General features: G+C 41.1%; 1 protein-coding gene across 5 annotated transcripts in view; it reads right to left on the bottom strand.

Annotated features, from left to right (window-relative positions):
- Positions 1 to 20,979, bottom strand: part of usp54a (ubiquitin specific peptidase 54a) — a 132,327-nt gene that overhangs the window by 30,004 nt on the left and 81,344 nt on the right. For all 5 annotated transcript variants that reach the window (XM_078199341.1, XM_078199339.1, XM_078199342.1 and 2 more), the window contains exons 7-11: positions 19,577 to 19,682; positions 7,763 to 7,909; positions 3,656 to 3,805; positions 2,130 to 2,295; positions 22 to 192 (exon numbers count right to left, since the gene is read on the bottom strand). In XM_078199341.1, coding sequence (XP_078055467.1) covers positions 22 to 192; positions 2,130 to 2,295; positions 3,656 to 3,805; positions 7,763 to 7,909; positions 19,577 to 19,682 — 740 coding nt within the window. The remainder of the gene's footprint in view (positions 1 to 21; positions 193 to 2,129; positions 2,296 to 3,655; positions 3,806 to 7,762; positions 7,910 to 19,576; positions 19,683 to 20,979) is intronic.

Genomic DNA, 20,979 nt, shown 5'->3' with positions numbered 1-20,979 from the left:
TCAGTTTTAAATTTATAGTACCTGTGTCCCTGCTGCTCTGAGAAGCTGTATCATTCTCCATGTTATAAATCACTGTACCCTGCGAGTCAGAGGAGAAATGGCTGACCGTAGACTCATGATGACTGTGTTTGTAATGGTAGCTCTCATTAGAAGAATCTGTCCTGCTGTCACTTGATATAGACGGCTCTCTTCCTGCAAAAAGACAAGCCATAAAAACATAAAAACATCAGCCAGTAAGACTATCCAGAGCACGTCACAAATTCCAGTTATACCTGTCATCTCAATCGGCTTTGCTGCAGACCAGTTGTGGCAAACACTTTCAAGGGAGTGAAAGCCAGCAGAGGAGACAGAAGCCTTATCTTTTTACAACAGTCAGGCACCAATGAATCAAGTCTTAATCTACACACAAGGCTTTCAAAATCAGCAACTTTCAAGGAAAATAGCTTCAAAACGTAATCGCTACATGGTCACCTTTATCAGTTAGAAACAGGAAACCAAGTACTGTGCTTAACAAGTAAACACTTGATACAAACTTTCCCCAAACAATATATCTAAAGAATATTAAATCCTTAATAAGTGAATCCCATTGTCAGCACTGGGAGATGGAAAGAATTACAACAAAGAATTGCAATAAAAGTTTGTGTGCTTTGATTGTGAATATATTGGTTGGAACAGTGACTGAAGATGACAAATGCAGGGGAACTAATGAGCAGAAATACAGCAACAACTAACAACTCCCTTCTCCATGTTCTCACCTTTCCCTACCTTTCAATTCCAAAACCTGAGTGCCATTCCAGAGGAACTAGCGACCCTCTGGTGCCTGGGCATGTATTGCCCCTTCTTAAAGTGGCCTCGACAATTAATGCTGTGATCAGGCCTGATTCTGCCATTAGCCAATGTTCTCTTGCGCACTGTCCTTTTGCTGAATCTCAGTCTAACCAAAAGTGTAACGGCAAACTGAAGTGCCATCTGAAATCTGCTACCACAGTAGAGGTTGGAGGATTAAAATTGTGCATCTCAGTAACACTGGTAGTGCATTTACCAATGTTGCATTTCTAATGCTATTTTTCAATTTGCTCTCATGACTCCACTTACTAATGGCATTCTGAACAAGTTTCAAAAAAAGGCACAAGAAAGTCTGGCACTAACTCTACACAGGAAAAGACTGCTCTCATTCTCACCAGCAAAACCTAATTTTTGGAATAAACATTAAGTTTCCAGAGGAAGTTGGTGAACATTTGTAAAAACAGACCATTTCACAACAAATGAAAATCAATTTCAAAACAAAGGCTATATTAATACTTCAGTTTCTAGAGTTAGTTCACAGAATAATAGGTCGCTGATGGCAAGAACCGCATTTACTGCCCATCCCTATTTTCCCTTGACAATTTGGTGGTGAGCCACCTTCTTAAGCTGCTGCAGTCCATGTGCTGTAGGCATGTCCATAGTGTTTGGTAGGGAGTTCCTGGATTTTGATCCAGTGACAATGAAGGAATAGCAACTTTTTTTTTGAATAGCAACTTACTTCAAGACGAAACAGTGAGTGATTTGGAAGGGAACCTGGAAATAAGACATTCCTACAGGCCCATTCCTCCAGACCCATTCCTCCACCTGGTCATGCTGAGCCAAATGCAACTAGGGATTTTTAAAAAAAATCAATCATAGAAATATTACAGCACATTTAGCCTGTTGAATATGTGCCGGCTCTCTGCCACATCAGTTTAACTAGTCCGACTGTTCGGTCTTTACCCTATAGCCCTGGAAATTTCGCCCCTTCAGCTGCTGATCCATCTCCCTTTTGAAAGCCCCCCTCGCCAAAAAAATCTACTAGACAATATATTCCAGATCCTAACCACCTGTTGCACAAAAACACTCTCTCATGTTGTCTTTTGCTTTAAACTGGTGTCCTCTACTTGTTGACATTCCTGTCAATGAAAATAGTTTCTCTTTATTTCTTCCATCAAGATTTCTGATAGTTTGGAACACCTCTATCAAACCTCCTCTCAAATCTTTCTTCTCTGTGGAGAACAACCCCAAATTTTCCACCCTATCCATGGAACTGAAGTCTCGACCCCTGAATACTTACACGCACTCACTTTAAAGCCTTTAAAATAATAAGTCATAATTACCTGAATCCTCACTGTCATAACATGTTCTGCTGTACTGATGAGAATCTGCCAGGGGCAGATCTTGTACAGACACAGGAGTGCCTCTTGGATCTGCATACAAAAGGAGCAATGGCTGATAGTGGCTCTTAATGCATCTGGTCACTACGTCTTTCCATTTGGGTCCAATCTAAATTGAAAGTACAAAGAATTGCAACACGAGTGTTGTTACTGTATTGCATTATTCACACAAACAGTTTCAACTTCTGTTACACAGGCATTCATAATTCGAATACATCTAAAAACATGGCCTTCATAGAACTTAAATTGTACTGGATCTTGTTGTGTGTTAACCCATTTATGTCTGTGCAGGATCAGGAAACTGGAGCAATTTACACTTTGCAACAATAGCAAACAATGTATTCATTCACTTCCATTGAGAAATAAATCGATTAAACATGATTTCCCTTTCATAAAACAATGTTGACTGCCTGATTACCTTGAATTTTTCCAAGTGTCCCGCTATATCTTTAATAATGGCTTCTTAACATTTTCCCTATGAATGATGTTTTGTGCTCTGTTCCCACCCCCACCCCTTCTGAATAAAGGAACAACATTTGCTGTCTTCCAATCGAATGGAACCCTCCCAAATCTAGGGAATTTTAGAAAATTAAAACCAATGCATTAACTATCTCATTAACCACTTCTTTCAAGACCTTAGCATGAAGTCCTTCCAGACCTGAGGATTTTTCAGCCCGCAGTCCCTACAATTTACTCCGTACCACTTAACTGGTGATTTTTAATTTTCGCCAGTTCCTCCCTTCCATTTCCTGATTTACAGCTATTTCTGGGAATTTACTTGTGTCCTCGACAGTGAAGACTAATGGAAATTAATTCACCTGCCGTAGCCTTACTTTCCATTACCAATTCCCCAAACACACTTTCCATTGGTCCGGCCATCATACTGTTAACGGTTTTGTTATTTAAATAGCTGTAGAAACTCTTACTAGCTAGCTTTGTCTTGTACTCTAGTCTTTCCCTGCTTATTAATCTTGTCATTCTTTGATGTTCTTTATATTCCATCCAATCTTCTGACCTGCCATTCATCTTTGCACAAATATATGATTTTTCTTTAACTATAATACAATTTTTAACTTTTTTAGTTAACCATGGATGACAGGTCCTCCCCTTGGAATTTTTTCTCTCGTTGTAACGTGCACTGAGAAGCAGCTTCAGAGTTGGGGGGGGGGGGGGGGGGGGGGAGGGGGGGGGGGCACTGTGTGTGTGGTTGCCTTCCAGCAACATTCATTCAGACATGACTGTCTAAATTTACAGTTCAAGCATCATTATAAATCATATACAGGGGAAGCAAAGGCATGAGCTAAGCATAAGACAGCTGAACACAAGGCTGTCACAGTTACTTTATTCATGCACTGAATGCAGTTATCGCCTACACTGAGCTAATTCACCACTTAAATGTCAGTAATATTATGATTCAAACTAAAATACATCAATGCAAAATTGCAGCATTTTGGGTAAAGAATTCATACCTCTTTCACATGGGCATCATCAAAATACATCCATTTGCGAATCTTCGTTTGGAAAAAGAAGGTGGAATAGTGTTTACCATAGTAACACACCATCCCTACCAAATAGAGCTCTGTGTGTTTAGCTTTGTCATCTGTCACCCGATAAAACAGCTGTAAAATATAAAGAATATCCATAGGACCCAGATGAAATTGTGGTGGACTACATCTAAAGCAGCTTTAGTTTACAAGGGAGAGAAATATCTGTATCAATCCTTGCTTTAGTTATTCTAACCTTTCAGAAAACAAAACGGCAAATCTCATCAACAAATGTACAAGATGAAACACTGATTAAATTATCTGGAATCAAACAATAGTCAGTGTTATGTGCAAGTCAATCTTCCTATTTTAAGAGGCTAGCATGCTGAATTTGCTTGCAGTGTGACCTTGTTGGAAACCACACTATGTTGCAGGCACCAAGGCTCCAAAATATTCTGGAAGATACTCAAGGGGGTTTACAGGTCATTCATTAATGAGGGAATTGTAAGAGGAAAATTATTCATAGCATTGGAGGAAAAGTCTGAGAGGAACATAAACAAATTTTGTGGCTAATATTGAGTTTCTACATTCTTTGCTTTACTTTTTCCATCTCACTGTAGACTGGCCAAGAGCGAATTGTGATAGTCTCATATCATGAAAATAGCAACAATTATTTTAAAATCCGTTTTACTGTTAATAACCATCAAGTTTGTCAGATATTTTTGGTTCAATATAGGTCTGACCAACATGATCGATGAAGGTTTTAGACAATGGACTAAGACTACATTTACACAACAATTGTAGAGCTGGTGCAAAGTGATTTCAGTTTCTAATCTGAATGCAATAGTACAAATATAGTTTGAGGCCCAGAACAAAAAACTACAATTCATTTTTAAATTCAGAAAGAGTTTCATTTTTTGCTGTTTCCATAGGACTGAAATAATACATGATAATCAAGTGGAATGTGGAAAATAGACTCAAATTGACAAGACAATTACTGAAAAGAAACATACAGTTACCATAACAAATGCTGGGACTGCTGAGTTATTTGGTCAGTTTCTGACTGATTTGATTTCTGCATTCCAGACCGCAATGCTACCACTTAGAAAAAAGTGCAATGCAATTAATGGATATTCCAAGACTTAATTAAAGCTTCAGGTCTCTGTGTCAAATGTTTTAATAGGTAAAATGGCATTTAAAAAGAAAGCTATAAGCTTTCCTGCTGCTAAGGTAACCAGCAAACAATTATTCCCATTTTCCAAACACGGAATTGAAACATGGCACAACATTGTAAAACAGCTTTTCCTTCGCAAAATCTAACCAAATCACAAATAAAATCCCCAGACTGACCCTCGCACAATAACTGTATTTTTAAATCCATAGCAGCAGAATTTGAGAGCCACATCAGTATGCAGCATTTTACAGAAGTCGTGCAGTGAATGCTGCCAAATGGTTGATGCAATAAATTAATTCAATCTTTTTTACAATGATGAAAGCTTTCAAAGTAGCCTGAAACTTCTGTTGCCAAAACCTGCTCTAAGATGCAAAAAAAATGTACAAAATAGGCTGCTGGTCAATAACCTCAAAGCTGATTTCCGCCTGAAATACATTGTGTAAAAGCCAAAATAAAAACTCTTTCTTAAACCAAGAACACAGTCTAGCTTCACATCTTTATTAACTCCCAATATTCTACTTATTCTATGTATGACCAGGATAACAAAGTTTTACAAAGGATAGTTCTCTACAAACCAGCTTGCAAAACTATAAGCCAATTGATCTGTATTTGAAACAATGAGTGGTGAAAGAAGCAACATTAATGCAGAATAAATAAACTGTATTAAAACCAAAATCACACGGATAACAAACTTGCTTTTATGAGTGCAATTGCTAACAGACTTTCTACGATCTAAAAATTATACTTGGTAAGTTTTAGCCTTTACAAAGATTAAATGTCTACAAAACAAATCTTCAGCTCATCAATGATAAATGGACAGTGTGGCTCTGTCTATCGTACACATTAAAACATAGGAGCAAGAATTGGCCATTCAACCCATCAAGCCTGTTCTGTTATAACAAAGGCGACACAGTGGCACAGTAGTTAGCATTGCTGCCTCACAGCGCCAGGGTCCCAGGTTCAATTCCGGCCTCGGGTCACTGTCTGTGCGGAGTTTGCAAGTTCTCCCCGTATCCGCATGGGTTTCCTCCCACAGTCCAGAGATGTGCGGGTTAGGTTCATTGGCCATGCTAAACTGACCCATGTGTCAGGGGGATTAAATGCGTGGGTTTCTGGGAAAAAGGGCCTGGGTGGGATTGTGGTCGGTACAGATTCGATGGACCGAATGGCCTCCTTCTGTACTGTAGGGATTCTATGATAAAGCGAAACACTGGATTCTGGAGATCTGAAATAAAAATGAAGTGTGAGAAAATTTCAGCAAGTCTGTCAGCATCTTAGAGAAGGAAACAGAGTACACATTTTGAATCCAATGTCTCTTTATTGGAACTCAAACCCAGTTCCAAAGAAAAGTCACACTGGGCTCAAAAGGTGAACGCTGTTTCTCTCTCCACAAATGCTGCCAGACATGCTGAGTTTTTCGAACACTTCCTATTTTTAAGCCTATTCTGCTATTGTATTAGGTCCTGGTTCATCTCCATTTCCCTGTCTCTAACCCATATCCCCTGATATAATGACCAAAAAAAAAATCTATTGGAACTGGAACTTAATAGGATTGAAGGTAAGCCTATATATCAGCCTAGGTAGGGACATGACTGGCGCAACTTGTGGGCCGAAGGGCCTGTTTGTGCTGTATTTTTCTATGTTAATCTTCAAAATTTCAGTTGAGCAGACATCCATTACTTTTTAAGGGAAAAGTTCCAGATTTCCACTACCCCTTTGAAAGTGCTTCCAGATTTCACTCCTAAAATTCCTAGTTCTAATATTAAAGATTGTGCCTCTTGGTTCTGATTTTCCCACCAGTGGAAATGGCTTCTTGCTAGCTATCCACTCAAATACCTTTATCATCATGTTAAAGATTTCAATCAGATCACACCTGAATCTTTTAAACTCAAGTTGATGTAACCTGTCTTCCCCATCTGTTCCAATTACTTTGTGTGCCTGTGCACTAACTTACAATGGTTCCTTACCCAACCCTTTTTTTTACAGTTCTAGTTCAATCATTCTGAAAACATTCCAATTTATCTTACTCAAGCCCATATTGAATCATCTCATATTTCTCCACTCTGAACTCCACCCGATACAACTTTATTCATTCACTTTGTCCCTGTCTCTTTGTAACTTCATGTTCCCATCGACACAGCTTATTATGCCCTGAACCTAGAAATACAAATTTTGACTCCTCCATCCATATGATGTAAAGCTGAGGCCCCAGTGCAGAATCCTGAGCAACACCACCCGTCACATCCCTTCAACCACAAAATATTCATTCTTCTCCCAAATCTTCGTCTCCTACCTATGTATCAATCTATGTTAAAAAAAATTGTATCCAATTCTGTCTGCTTTCATTTTTGCTAACTATCTCTTGTACGGGACCTTAACAAATGTATTCTGGAAAGCCATTTAGGCAACCACTAAAGAACGTCCCCTGTCCACCTTGCTCCTGGTTTCAAGAAATCTAACGAGTTTCGTCAGATATGACATACCCATTATTAATCCAATTCAATTCAAGCGCTCAGTTGCTGATAACTTCCAGTAACTAATCCCACCTCCCCCTCCACCCTCCTCCCCCCCCAGCTGATGTTAAACTGATGGGTCTGCTCTTCGTAAATACAAGTGTGCTATTCATAATTTTCCAATCAATCAAAAGGCACACTTCCTGAATCTGGAGACCTCAAGAAAATTTTGGCAAATTTTCTAATTCACTCACCAATTTGTTTTAAATTCTTTGGGGTGAAAATAATCAGATACTGGACATGTGCCTATCTTAAGTCCCATTATTTTCTCCTTTGCTTCAATTAAGGTCACCTGCTTGACTTGGTTTAGGTTCCTTGTTACTGCTGGTATTTTCTAAAAATGGATACAAAGTACTCAATGCTGTTTCTATATTGTCCAATAATAAACAATAATGACCATCTTACATCTCCTAGTTTGAGGCATGTTCCTAAGCTATGGATGACATCTTCAGCAAGATCAGAATGATCCGAGTCCCAGACCAGACCGATAGTGATTATCTCGGGGGAGTTCATCAACACTTTGCGGATTCTGATCTTCTCACCACAGTTGCTCTGTAAAGGAAAGTTAAAAAAAAAATTAGTTCCCTACATGGTATCTATAAAACCAAAACAAACAAGAACAGCACCGAGTTTATGCAGTGCTCATTGAAACCTTAAAGTGAAGTTTCAGAGTCATAACTGACAGAAGGAAGCCATTTAGCCCAGTGAGTCCTTGCCAGTTCTCTGTAGAGCAATCCAGACAATCCCATTTCCCCACTCTATCCCCATAGTCTTGCAAGTTTATCTGCTTTAAGTGTCCATCCAAATTCCCATTGATATCATTAATCGTCTCCACTTCCACCATTCTTGAAGGCAACAGGTTGCAGGCCATTATCACTCTGGGTAAAAATGCTTTTCCTCATATCTCCTCTTGCCAGAACTTTGTTAAGACTCAGGAAAACGTTCTTGCTTTTCTATTGAAGCCGAAGGTCCCATATACTTTGCTTTTTACTTTCGCAATATGCCCTGCCCCCATCTTCAAAGATCTGGGCACATGAAACCTCGAGTCCCGCTGTCTGATACATCATTAGAACGGTGCCATGAAGTCTAAATTACTGCCTATCCCTTCTGCCAAAATACATCATCTCACACCTTTCTGTATTCAATTCTATTTATGATGTGGAGATGCCGGCGTTGGACTGGGGTAAACACAGTAAGAAGTTTAACAACACCAGGTTAAAGTCCAACAGGTTTATTTGGTAGCAAAAGCCACACAAGCTTTCGGAGTCCCAAGCCCCTTCTTCAGGTGAGTGGGAATTCTGTTCACAAACAGGGCATATAAAGACACAGACTCAATTTAAATGAATAATGGTTGGAATGCGAATACTTACAGCTAATCAAGTCTTTAAGATACAAACAATGTGAGTGGAGAGAGCATCAAGACAGGCTAAAAAGATGCGTATTGTCTCCAGACAGGACAGCCAATGAAACTCTGCAGGTCCAGGCAGGCTGTGGGGATTACAAATAGTGTGACATGAACCCAATATCCCGGTTGAGGAGCACTTCAGCGGTCACAGGCATTCGGCCTCTGATATTCGGGTAAGCGTTCTCCAAGGCGGCCTTCACGACACACGACGGCGCAGAGTCTCTGAGCAGAAACTGATAGCCAAGTTCCGCACACATGAGGACGGCCTCAACCGGGATATTGGGTTCATGTCACACTATTTGTAATCCCCACAGCCTGCCTGGACCTGCAGAGTTTCACTGGCTATCCTGTCTGGAGACAATACACATCTTTTTAGCCTGTCTTGATGCTCTCTCCACTCACATTGTTTGTATCTTAAAGACTTGATAAGCTGTGTATTCGCATTCCAACCATTATTCATGTAAATTGAGTCTGTGTCTTTATGTGCCCTGTTTGTGAACAGAATTCCCACTCACCTGAAGAAGGGGCTTGGGGCTCCGAAAGTTTGTGTGGCTTTTGCTACCAAATAAACCTGTTGGACTTTAACCTGGTGTTGTTAAACTTCTTACTGTATTCAATTCTATTTGCCAATTGTTAGTCCATTCTGCTAGCCTATGTCCTGTTGCAGTCAACTGAACACAAGAAACAGGAGTAGTGGACCATAATGCCCATCGAGCCTGCCCCATTTGAGATGATCATGAACTTCAAACTTTCTCACCCGCTTCCCATATCCCTCAATTCCCTGCGAGATCATAAAGCTGTCTATCCCAGCCGTAAAACTCATTCAGTGATGAAACATTCACAATTAGTCAAGAATGATCCACATTCTACAAATATGTGCTGCTGATATTTAATTGACCAGACCTGTAGCTACTAGGAATGCCCTTATCTCCTTCTTCAATACTTTTGTCAGCATCCTCTTCCTTAGTAACACAGGTACAAAGTACTCATTACTGAGAGAGGCAAGGGAAGAAATCGCTGGGGCCTTGAGAGAAATCTTTGTATCTGCACTGGCTACAGGGGAGGTCATGATGTGGAGATGCCAGCATTGGACTGGGGTAAGCACAGCAAGCTGTCTCACAACACCAGGTTAAAGTCCAACAGGTTTATTTGGTAGCACAAGCTTTCAGAGTGCTGCTCCTTCATCAGGTGAGTGAGGAGCTGTGTTCACAAACAGGGCATATATAGACACAAATTCAATTTACAAGATAATGGTTGGAATGCAAGTCTTTACAGGTAATCAAGGCGTAACTGTACAGACAATGTGAGTGGAGAAAGGGTTAAGCACAGGTTATAGAGATGTGTATTGTCTCTAGCCAGGACAGTTAGTGAGATTTTGCAAGCCCAAGCAAGTCGTGGGAGTTACAGATAATGTGACATGAACCCAAGATCCTGGTTGAGGGCGTCCTCATGTGTGCAGAACTTGGCTATCAGTTTCTGCAAAGCGATTCTGCGTTGTCATGTGTCCTGAAGGCCGCCTTGGAGAACGCTTAGCCGAAGATCAGAGGTTGAATGCCCGTGACTGCTGAAGTGTTCCCCGACTGGAAGAGAACACTCCTGCATGGTGATTGTCAAGCGGTGTTCACTCATCCGTTGTCGTAGCGTCTGCATGGTCACTCCAGGCAGGAGTGTTCTCTTCCTGTCGGGGAACACTTCAGCAGTCACGGGCATTCGGCCTCTGATCTTTATGTAAGCATTCTCCAAGGCGGCCTTCACGACACACGACAACGCAGAATGGCTGAGCAGAAACTGATAGCCAAGCTCCGCACACATGAGGACGGCCTCAACCAGGATCTTGGGTTCCTGTCACACTATCTGTAACCCTCACGACTTGCCTGGGCTTACAAAATCTCACTAACTGTCCTGGCTGGAGACAATACACATCTCTTTAACCTGTGCTTAACCCTCTCTCCAGTCACATTGTCTGTACCTTTAAGACTTGATAACCTGTAAAGACACAAACTCAATTTACAAGGTAATGGTTGGAATGTGTGTCTATATATGCCCTGTTTGTGAACACAGCTCCTCACTCACCTGATGAAGAAGGAGCAGTACTCCGAAAGCTTGTGTTACCAAATAAACCTGTTGGACTTTAACCTGGTGTTGTGAGACTTCCTACTGTACAGGGGAGGTCCCAGAGGTTTGGAGAATAGCCAATGTTCTTCTCTTGTTTAAGAAGGGTAGTAAGAATAATCCAGGTACTTACAGGCCGGTGAGCCTTACATCAGTGGTAGGGAAATTATTGGAGAGGATTCTTTGAGACAGGATTTCTTCCCATTTGGAAATAAATAGACATATTAGCAAGAGGCAACATGGTTTGTGAAGGGGAGGTCGTGTCTCACTAACTTGATCGAGTTTTTCGAGGAAGTGACAAAGATGATTGATGAGGATAGGGCAGTGGATGTTGTCCACATGGACTTCAGTAAGGCCTTTGACAAGGTCCCTCATGGCAGACTGATGCAGAAGGTGAAGTCGCATGGGATCAGAGGTGAGCTGGCAAAGTGGCTATAGAACTGGTTCGGTCATAGAAGACAGAGTAGCAGTGGAAGGGTGCCTTTCTGAATGGAGGGCTGTGACAAGGGATCAGTGCTGGGACCTTTGCTCTTTGTAACATATAAAAATGATTTGGAGGAAAATGTAACTGGTTTGATTAGTAAGTTTGCGGACAACACAAAGGTTGGTAGATTTGCGGATAGTGATGAGGACCATCAGAGGATACAGGTCGGTTGGAGACTTGGGCGGTGAGATGGCAGATGGAGTTTAATCTGGACAAACGTGAGGTAATGCATTTTGGAAGGTCTATAACAGATAGGAAATATACAGTAAATGGCAGAACCCTTAAGAGTATTGATAGGCAGAGGGATCTGGGTGTACAGGTACACAGGGCACTGAAAGTGGCAATGCAGGTGGAGAAGGTAGTCAAGAAGGCATACGGCATGTTTGCCTTCATCAGCCAGGGCACTGAGTTTAAAAATTGGCAAATCATGTTGCAGCTTTATAGAACCTTAGTTAGGCTGCATTTGGAATATAGGTGTTCAATTCTGGTCGCTATATTACCAGAAAGATGTGGAGGTTTTGGAGAGGGTACAGAAAACATTTACCAGATTGTTGCCTGATATGGAGGGCATTAGTTATAAGGAGAGGTTGGAGAAACTTGGTTTGCTCTCACTGGAATGACGAAGGTTGAGGGGCGACCTGATAGAAGTCTACAAGATTATGAGGCACATGGACAGAGTGGATAGTCAGGAGCTTTTTCCCAGGGTTGAAGAATCAAGTACTAGGGAGCATAGGTGTAAGGTGCGAGGGGCAAGGTTTAAAGGAGATGTACGAGGCAGGTTTTTTTTGCACAGAGAATGATGGGTGCCTGGAACTCGCTGCCGGGTGAGATAGTGGAAGCAGATACGATAGTGACTTTTAAGGGCCGTCTTGACAAACACATGAATAGGATGGGAATGGAGGGATATGGTCCCCAGCACGGCCGGTGCAAGCTTGGTATGCCAAAGGGCCTGTTCCTGTGCTGTAATTTTCTTTGTACGTTTTCTGGCTTCGCTCTGTAGCTTTAAGCATTCTTCGCCCTCTTTGTCTTTAACAGGTCCAGCCTTGCCACTAACTATCTGTTGACTCTTTACATGCTGGCAGATGATTTTTGGATTCCCTTCTATGTTAACTGCCGTCACATTCTGATATTCGCACTTTGTCAGTCTTATTTTCTTCTTCGCTTTCCTTCTCAATTTATCGTACTTGGTCTTGTTCTCGCTTGAAGAATTCACCTGACAGGCATCATGCACCCTCTTTTTGTTTCATTATACTCTATCTCCCTCTTCATCCAATGGCCTTTGGTTCTCCTACCTTGTTGGAATGCACTCAGCATGTCTGAAAATTTCCTTGAAGATCACCCGTTGTTGTTCTGTTCAAATAGGAAACCTTTTTTATACAACAGTGCAGCCTACAAACCTAAATGTGCTGTGTCAGCATAGTCAGCTGCTGGTTCACTCCCATACTGTGATTAGTCTCCAATTTCATTCATCTAATGAGGCATCTGGTGGAAACCAGGTATCTCTCACAACAATGGGGGAGAAAAAAAAGAGTTGACAATGAAGAGGCAGAGCAGAGGTAGATGACAGCAAGTTGCTCCAGGTGATTCCTTTGCAATCTCATCAGATTTAGTTTAAGTCAACATTAAAGTTACTGTAATAACATACTATTCAAACAACTGCAGTATATATAAATAACTTTTCTTCCCTTTACTAGGCCACTGAAGACGCAGTATAAAAGTTGAAGCTCCCCGAACAGCTCAGTGAGCACAAAGACCAGGAAAGCACAAGGTTCAACTTTCAGCCTCAGCCAAGTCTACTGAATGTTGCAATAAGGTTTATTGCCCAGCGTAAGGAAGGAGGCGGAAATAGGTCAGCCAGTAAAAATGACTATTAATCCCCATTCAGAGTCCCACGGGTGATGGAGCTTTCAGCTGTTTGTGGGGGTGGTTGATCAAGAATCAATCTGACTACAAATTTTAATTAACTTTAAAAAATGTCAGCAGTGACTTGCATTACTACAAGATTAGTATTATGAAAGCTTTGTGTGTGATTAAAATGGCACACTCGACCACTTTTCTCAGACTTAATAGAATAATTGAAAAATTTACTCAGCTGCAAAGCTGAAATAATTTCTTATGCTGACTACATGTTGAAATGGAAAGACTGTATATTAATAGATTAAAAAATATACTGGGCAGTCTCAGGTTTTGTTTGGTGTAATTGAGCAAAAGTCCAAAACATTGTTCATTTAATATTCATAAAATATGCACAAAAACTTGCAATTTTCATTATAAAACTATGAATAACTGAAATGTACAGTTTCTGTTGAGCCGGTTACACTGATCAATAAAAGGACATTACTCATTGTGATATACTACATGCATGTTCAAAAGGTAACGGATACACTTGTCACATCTTTTAAGGCAGTCTTTCCAGTTTCTAATTAACTACTGGCAATGATCGATTACCAGTCAAGAGCAATAATAAGCTCAGCATCAATGCAATATATTCTGAACGTTAACTTCAGGATTCATCATCCATATGGGCAATTTGATGAATTATTTCACCCAGTTTTCACTATATTACAGTAGGTAACGTTTAACTAATTTAATGCCTCGAGGTCTAGTCAATAAATATTCACGTCTAATCAAATGCTCACGAGGCTAATGTCGGTGGTAGGAAAGTTGCTGGGGTCTATTATCAAGAATTTCATTGCACAGCATTTGGAAAGCAGTGGTATAATCAGGTAAAGTCAGCATGGATTTACAAAAGGGAAATCATGCTTGACAAATCTACTGGAATTCTTTGGGGATGTAAAAAGTAGAGTTAACATAAAGACATAAGAAATAGGAGCAGGAGTAGGCCATCTAGCCTCTCAAGCCTGGTCCCCCATTCAATAAGATCATGGCTGATCTGATAGTGGGTTCAGTTCCACTTACCCGCCCGCTCCCCATAACCTTTAATTCCCTTAATGGTTAAAAATCTATCTATCTGTGACTTAAACACATTTAACGAGGTAGCCTTTACTGCTTCATTGGGCAGAGAATTCCAAAGATTCACTACCCTCTGGGAGAAGAAGTTCCTCCTCAACTCTGTTCTAAATGGACTCCCCCGTATTTTGAGGCTATGCCCCCTAGTTCTTGTTTCCATTGTAAGTGGAAATAACCTCGCTGCTTCTACCCTGTCGAGCCCTTTCATTATCTTATATGTCTCTATAAGATCTCCCCTCAATCTTCTAAAACTCCAATGAGTACAGGCCCAGACTACTCAATCTCTCCTCATAAGCTAACCCCCTCATCTCCGGAATCAACCGAGTGAACCTTCTCTGTACCCCCTCCAAAGCTAATATATCCTTTCTTAAATAAAGGGACCAAAATTGTACACAGTACTCTAGATGCGGCCTCACCAGTACCCTGTACAGTTGCAGCATGACCTCCCTGCTTTTATACTCCATCCTCTCGCGATAAAGGCCAACATTCCATTTGCCTTCTTGATTACCTGCTGCACCTGCAAACTGAGTTTTTGTGATTCATGCACAAGGACCCCCAGGTCCCCCTGCACTGTAGCATGTTGTAATTTTTCACCGTTTAAATAATAGTCCATTTTACTATTATTCCTTCCAAAGTGGATAACCTCACACTTACCAATGTTATACTCCATCTGCCAGATCCTTGCCCACCCACTTAGCCTATCCAAATCTCTCTGCAGACTCTGTGTCCTCCACACAATTTGCTTTCCCATTCATCTTTGTGTCATCCGCAAACTTTGTTACCCTACACTCGGTCCCCTCCTCCAGATCGTCTATGTTGACCAGGGAGAACCGGTGGATGTGGTTTATTTAGTTTCAGAAGGCTTTTGACAAGGTCTCACACGGCAGATTACTATGTAAAGTTAAAGGGTATGGGATTCCAGGTAGTGTCTCGAGATGGATAGAAAGCTAGTTAGCAGACAGGAAGCAAAGAGTTGGAATAAATGGGTCTTATTCCGATTGGCAGGCAGTGACTAGTGGGGTACTGCAAAGATCTGTGCTAGGACCTCAACTGTTCACATTCTATATTAATGATTTGGACGAGGGAACTAAATATATTATCTCCAAATTTGTAGATGATACAAAGTTGGGTGGGAGGGTGAGGAGAAGGCAGAGATGCTTCAGTGTGATTTGGACAGTCTGAGTGAGGAGGCATATGTATTGCAGATTCAGTATAATGTGGATAAATGTGAGGTTATCCACTTCGGTAGAAAAAATAGGAAAATAGATTATTATGTTTGGGTGTAAATTGAGAGGAGAAGATACTCAGCGAGACCTTGGTGTCCTCGTACATCAGTCGCTGAAAGTAATTGCGCAGGTACAGCAGGCAATAAAAAAGGCAAATGTTTTGTTGGCCTTCATAGCGAGAGGATTTGAATATAGGAATAGGGATATTTTACAGCAGTTATATAGGGCATTAGTGAGGCCAACCTGGAGTACTGACTGCAGTTCTGGTGTCCCTTATCTGAGCAAGAATGTTCTTGTGATAGAGGGAGTGCAGCGAATGTTTACCAGACTGATTCCTGGGTTAGCAGTTATATGAGGAGAGATTAAGTTGGTTACGTTTATATTTATTGGGATCTAGAAGAGTGAGACAGCGTCTCGTAGAAATTTATAAAATTCTAACAGGATCAGACAGGGTAGATTCAGAAAGAATGTTCCCGATGGTGGGGGACTCCAGAACTAGGGGTCATAGTTTGAGGATAAGGACTGAGGTGAGGATAAATATTTCACCGAGAGAGAGTGGTGAATCTGTAGAATTCACTACCACAAAAAATAATTGAGGTTAAAATGTTCTGTGATTTCAAGAAGGAATTAGATATAGCTTTGGGGCTAAAGGGATCAAGGGATATGAGGTGAAGGGGGGGTGAAATCAGTGTATTGAATTTGATGATCAGCCATGATCATAATGGTGGAGCAGGCTCAAAGGGCTGAATGGTCTACTCCTTCTTCTATTTTCTACATACATCTCAAGCGTCTAAATGAGTTGAAATGGCCACGTTTTCAGTTGTTTTACTTGAAAATATTCTTGGAGCTGCTGTACACTACTATTGATAAGACCAGATACTGTCCTTCTCATCAATGAATTATTTGTAACATACACTCAGGATTAACATGATGTATGTACAGATTTCAACGAATCAGCTTCTGTCAAGTTACATCAATCTAAAACCAAATGGGGCAAAGGAAATTTCAGCAAATCTCAGAAAAATGCTAACAATCTTTAATAATCAGAAAACAAAAGAGGGAAATCTTCAGCCATGGTCTATGAAAATACATTGCTTCTCAGCTTTACGGCTTCAGTATACTGGCTTGTTGCTAGGGAGAACAGCAACATTCCACAAGACTACTGAAACTTAAATCAAGTTGAAATAAATCAACTGTATCCTTATATTCAACACAATATAGGAGCGGATCTCAAATTGATCTGTATTTAAGACTTTCAGGTACATTGGATGGGTAGGGCAGCTAGGTGAAGCTAAAGCAATGGTTCGATACTACATGCCTGTAGATGTAAGTGGCATCAAATTCACTCTCGACTCGTCAGGATCTTTAATCTTTTTGGGGGAAGGGGGAGGTTATTAGTTCTTACAAAAATATGGCATTCTATTTATACCTTTCAAAATTAAACTGTGAATACGCCTTTAAGTTAAATGGATTTGTTGATTTAGATCAAAATATTCATCCAAAGACAAACAATGCATTTTGCAAATGGACGAGGCACATAACATTTTAACTACAAATGCTTGAACTGTGTTTATATCATGAAACCACTTCAAATGATTTGAATAAGATTGAGAGTATGTCTCATTTTTTATTGTGTGGAGATGCCGGCGTTGGACTGGGGTAAACACAGTAAGACATTTAACAACACCAGGTTAAAGTCCAACAGGTTTATTTGGTAGCAAAAGCCACACAAACTTTCGGAGCTGCAAGCCCCTTCTTCAGGTGAGTGGGAATTCTGTTCACAAACAGAGCATATAAAGACACAAACTCAATTTACATGAATAATGGTTGGAATGCGAATACTTACAACTAATCAAGTCTTTAAGAAACAAAACAACATGAAACAACTCTATGATGACATCAACAAGTTCCATCCCACCATCAGACTCACCATAGACTACTCTCCGGAATCGGTTGCATTCTTGGACACACGCATCTCCATTAAGGACGGTCACCTCAGCACCTCACTGTACCGCAAGCCCACGGATAACCTCACGATGCTCCACTTCTCCAGCTTCCACCCTAAACACGTTAAAGAAGCCATCCCCTACGGACAAGCCCTCTGCTCGGATGAGGAGGATAGCAACAGACACCTCCAGACGCTGAAAGATGCCCTCATAAGAACAGGATATGGCGCTCGACTCATTGATCAACAGTTCCAATGCGCCACAGCGAAAAACCGCACCGACCTCCTCAGAAGACAAACACGGGACACAGTGGACAGAGTACCCTTCGTTGTCCAGTACTTCCCCGGAGCGGAGAAGCTACGGCATCTCCTCCGGAGCCTTCAACATGTCATTGATGAAAACGAACATCTCGCCAAGGCCATCCCCACACCCCCACTTCTTGCCTTCAAACAACCGCACAACCTCAAACAGACCATTGTCCGCAGCAAACTACCCAGCCTTCAGGAGAACAGTGACCATGACACCACACAACCCTGCCACAGCAACCTCTGCAAGACGTGCCGGATCATCGACACAGATGCCATCATCTCACGTGAGAACACCATCCACCAGGTACACGGTACATACTCTTGCAACTCGGCCAACGTTGTCTACCTGATACGCTGCAAGAAAGGATGTCCCGAGGCATGGTACATTGGGGAAACTATGCAGACGCTGCGACAACGGATGAATGAACACCGCTCGACAATCACCAGGCAAGACTGTTCTCTTCCTGTTGGGGAGCACTTCAGCGGTCACGGGCATTCGGCCTCTGATATTCGGGTAAGCGTTCTCCAAGGCGGCCTTCGCGACACACGACGGCACAGAGTCGCTGAGCAGAAACTGATAGCCAAGTTCCGCACACACGAGGACGGCCTCAACCGGGATATTGGGTTCATGTCCCACTATTTGTAACCCCCACAGAGTTTCACTGGCTGTCTTGTCTGGAGACAATACACATCTTTTTAGCCTGTCTTGATGCTCTCTCCACTCATGTTGTTTTGTTTCTTAAAGACTTGATTAGTTGTAAGTATTCGCATTCCAACCATTATTCATGTAAATTGAGTTTGTGTCTTTATATGCTCTGTTTGTGAACAGAATTCCCACTCACCTGAAGAAGGGGCTTGCAGCTCCGAAAGCTTGTGTGGCTTTTGCTACCAAATAAACCTGTTGGACTTTAACCTGGTGTTGTTAAACTTCTTACTCATTTTTTATTACCAGTGTTATTTGGGAGTCTGGTCAGGAGACAGAAACAAACTGCTTCCAGCCATTGAACTTCTCATATTCAACAATGAACTGTAGTCATTGAGATTCCATTTACATTCTCAAACCATCTCCAAAGGATGTAAGAATTACCATGGAGTTGGACATTTTCAGCACAAAGGAATATCAACAAGTCATTAAGTTGCCTCTAAACAGGTTTCATAGTGGTGCATTAATGATGCCAAAATACCGCAGTCGAGGCAAGAGACTTAGAAAACAAATCTGAGAAAATGATTAAATTGCATCACAAAATACTAATATTTTTATTTTCTGTTCAACTCTGTCCAATTTATTTCAATTTCAAAATCAGTTTTTTCTTGTACCTTTTCATCACAATTCATAAGTAAACACTGAACTTGCATGTCACCAGCAAATCTGCTGGCAGTTTGTACACACTGAAGAAATGCTGCATGGATATTCCCAGGCCAGGAATGCAGTATTCTGATCACTGCCCTGTGCAGATCTTCCCCAACCAATGGGTTAGGACCGAGCTGCCAAATATCAAGTGGTGACTTTCAAACAATTGTATAGAAACAAAAGGGCACCTGCACAGTGACCGGACTGTTGTCAGGGTATTATTCAAACTACAACCGGCAACATGACAAACATCAATGCATTAGAGAATTGCTTTGCAGTAAAGCAGCTCTATAAAATAACTGCATTATTAGATGATTTTCATCTCTTAAGGTACAAGGTAAATGCATTCAATTGCAGTGATTCCTCTGTATTTAAATGATCATAGATAATGAGAAATAGGATTGAATAGACACACACCGGACAGTTCCTCAGATCACCCATTGTGCTTGCATTCTGCAGAAGCTCCCCAAACATGTCAGGCGTGGGTTTCTCACGTCTTTCCATCATACGGATTGCTTGATTACTGCACAAAAGGGACAAAACAGAAAGGAATTGGTTCCCATGAAAATCAACAAAGCTCCCACTCTGTCAGGCATCCACGACACAGACACTGACAACTTTATCACTTATTTCTCCCGAATTAATAAAATTGCTGTTTGGTCATGTACGAGACTTTGCTGTTATTCAAATTTAATTAGGCGCCTAAACAATTTCCTGTGCAAGATAATTATGCACAACCCATCTTGATCATAATTAAGTTAGACGGCCATATTGTCCAAAGTATCTCACACAATGTTTGAGAACTTTGTTGGGAAACATTATCATTGCTTTCCCTTTACGGTTTGCACATTGAACTAAGATGTAACATTTAAATAGTGCACAAAATGCAGTTCACCTTTTGCATCTTTCTAAAAGGCTCTCTAAAAGGTTTTATCTCTGAACATTATTTTGCCCCAAAGCTATAAAGAATATAGTGGCACAGTGGCTAGCACTGCTGCCTCACAGCGCCAGGGAGCCAGGTTCGATTCCAGCCTCGGGTCACTGCCTGCGTGGAGTTTGTACTTTCTCCCCATGTCTGCGTGGGTTTCCTCTGGGTGCTCTGGTTTCCTCCCACAGTCCAAAAAAATGTGTGGGTTAGGTTGATTGGCTATGCTAAAATTGACCCTAGTGTCAGGGGGATTAACAGGGTAAATGTGTGGGGTTCCGGGAATAGGGCCTGGATGGGATTGTTATCGGTACAGACTCAAAGGGCCGAATGGCATCTTTCTGTACTGTAGGGATTCTATGTCAAATTTATATTGAAGAAAAACATGTCAAAAATACCTTTATACAGTGTGGTCCAAATCTATAATTACAGTTTTCAGTATTCGCTGAGTTAAACATTCTCACAAGGCTATCTTTTGCAGAATAATAACGAGAAAAAACCTAAAATGAAGGTTTGTCAGGCGAAACCAAATCGTACGCTGTTCTATTTCAAGGCAGCTCACAAACTGCAAAATATAACTCAATATCTCCGATCTCAGAATAATTTCCGTCAGGAGTTCTGTAATCATACAGTTTCCTTGGTAAAATTCTACGTGCCTGTCTTTTTCTCAGCCGGCTTCAACCACCCGTCTAACTTATCTTGCAATCACAACATGTTCCGTTTCAATCACAGCTTCATGATTCTTGTGTAAAGAAGTATGATTATCCTGATCTCAATCTTAAATCTCTTTTATTTAATCCTATATCTATGCCTCCTCATTCTAGACCCTTCAATCACTGGAAATAGTCTGTTTCTATCTATTTATACTAGACTTTCATAATTCTAAGCATATTCA

This window comes from Mustelus asterias, chromosome 28 (assembly GCF_964213995.1).
Source record: "Mustelus asterias chromosome 28, sMusAst1.hap1.1, whole genome shotgun sequence".
Taxonomy (NCBI): domain Eukaryota; kingdom Metazoa; phylum Chordata; class Chondrichthyes; order Carcharhiniformes; family Triakidae; genus Mustelus; species Mustelus asterias.
This window is presented reverse-complemented; position numbering and strand designations above follow the sequence as displayed.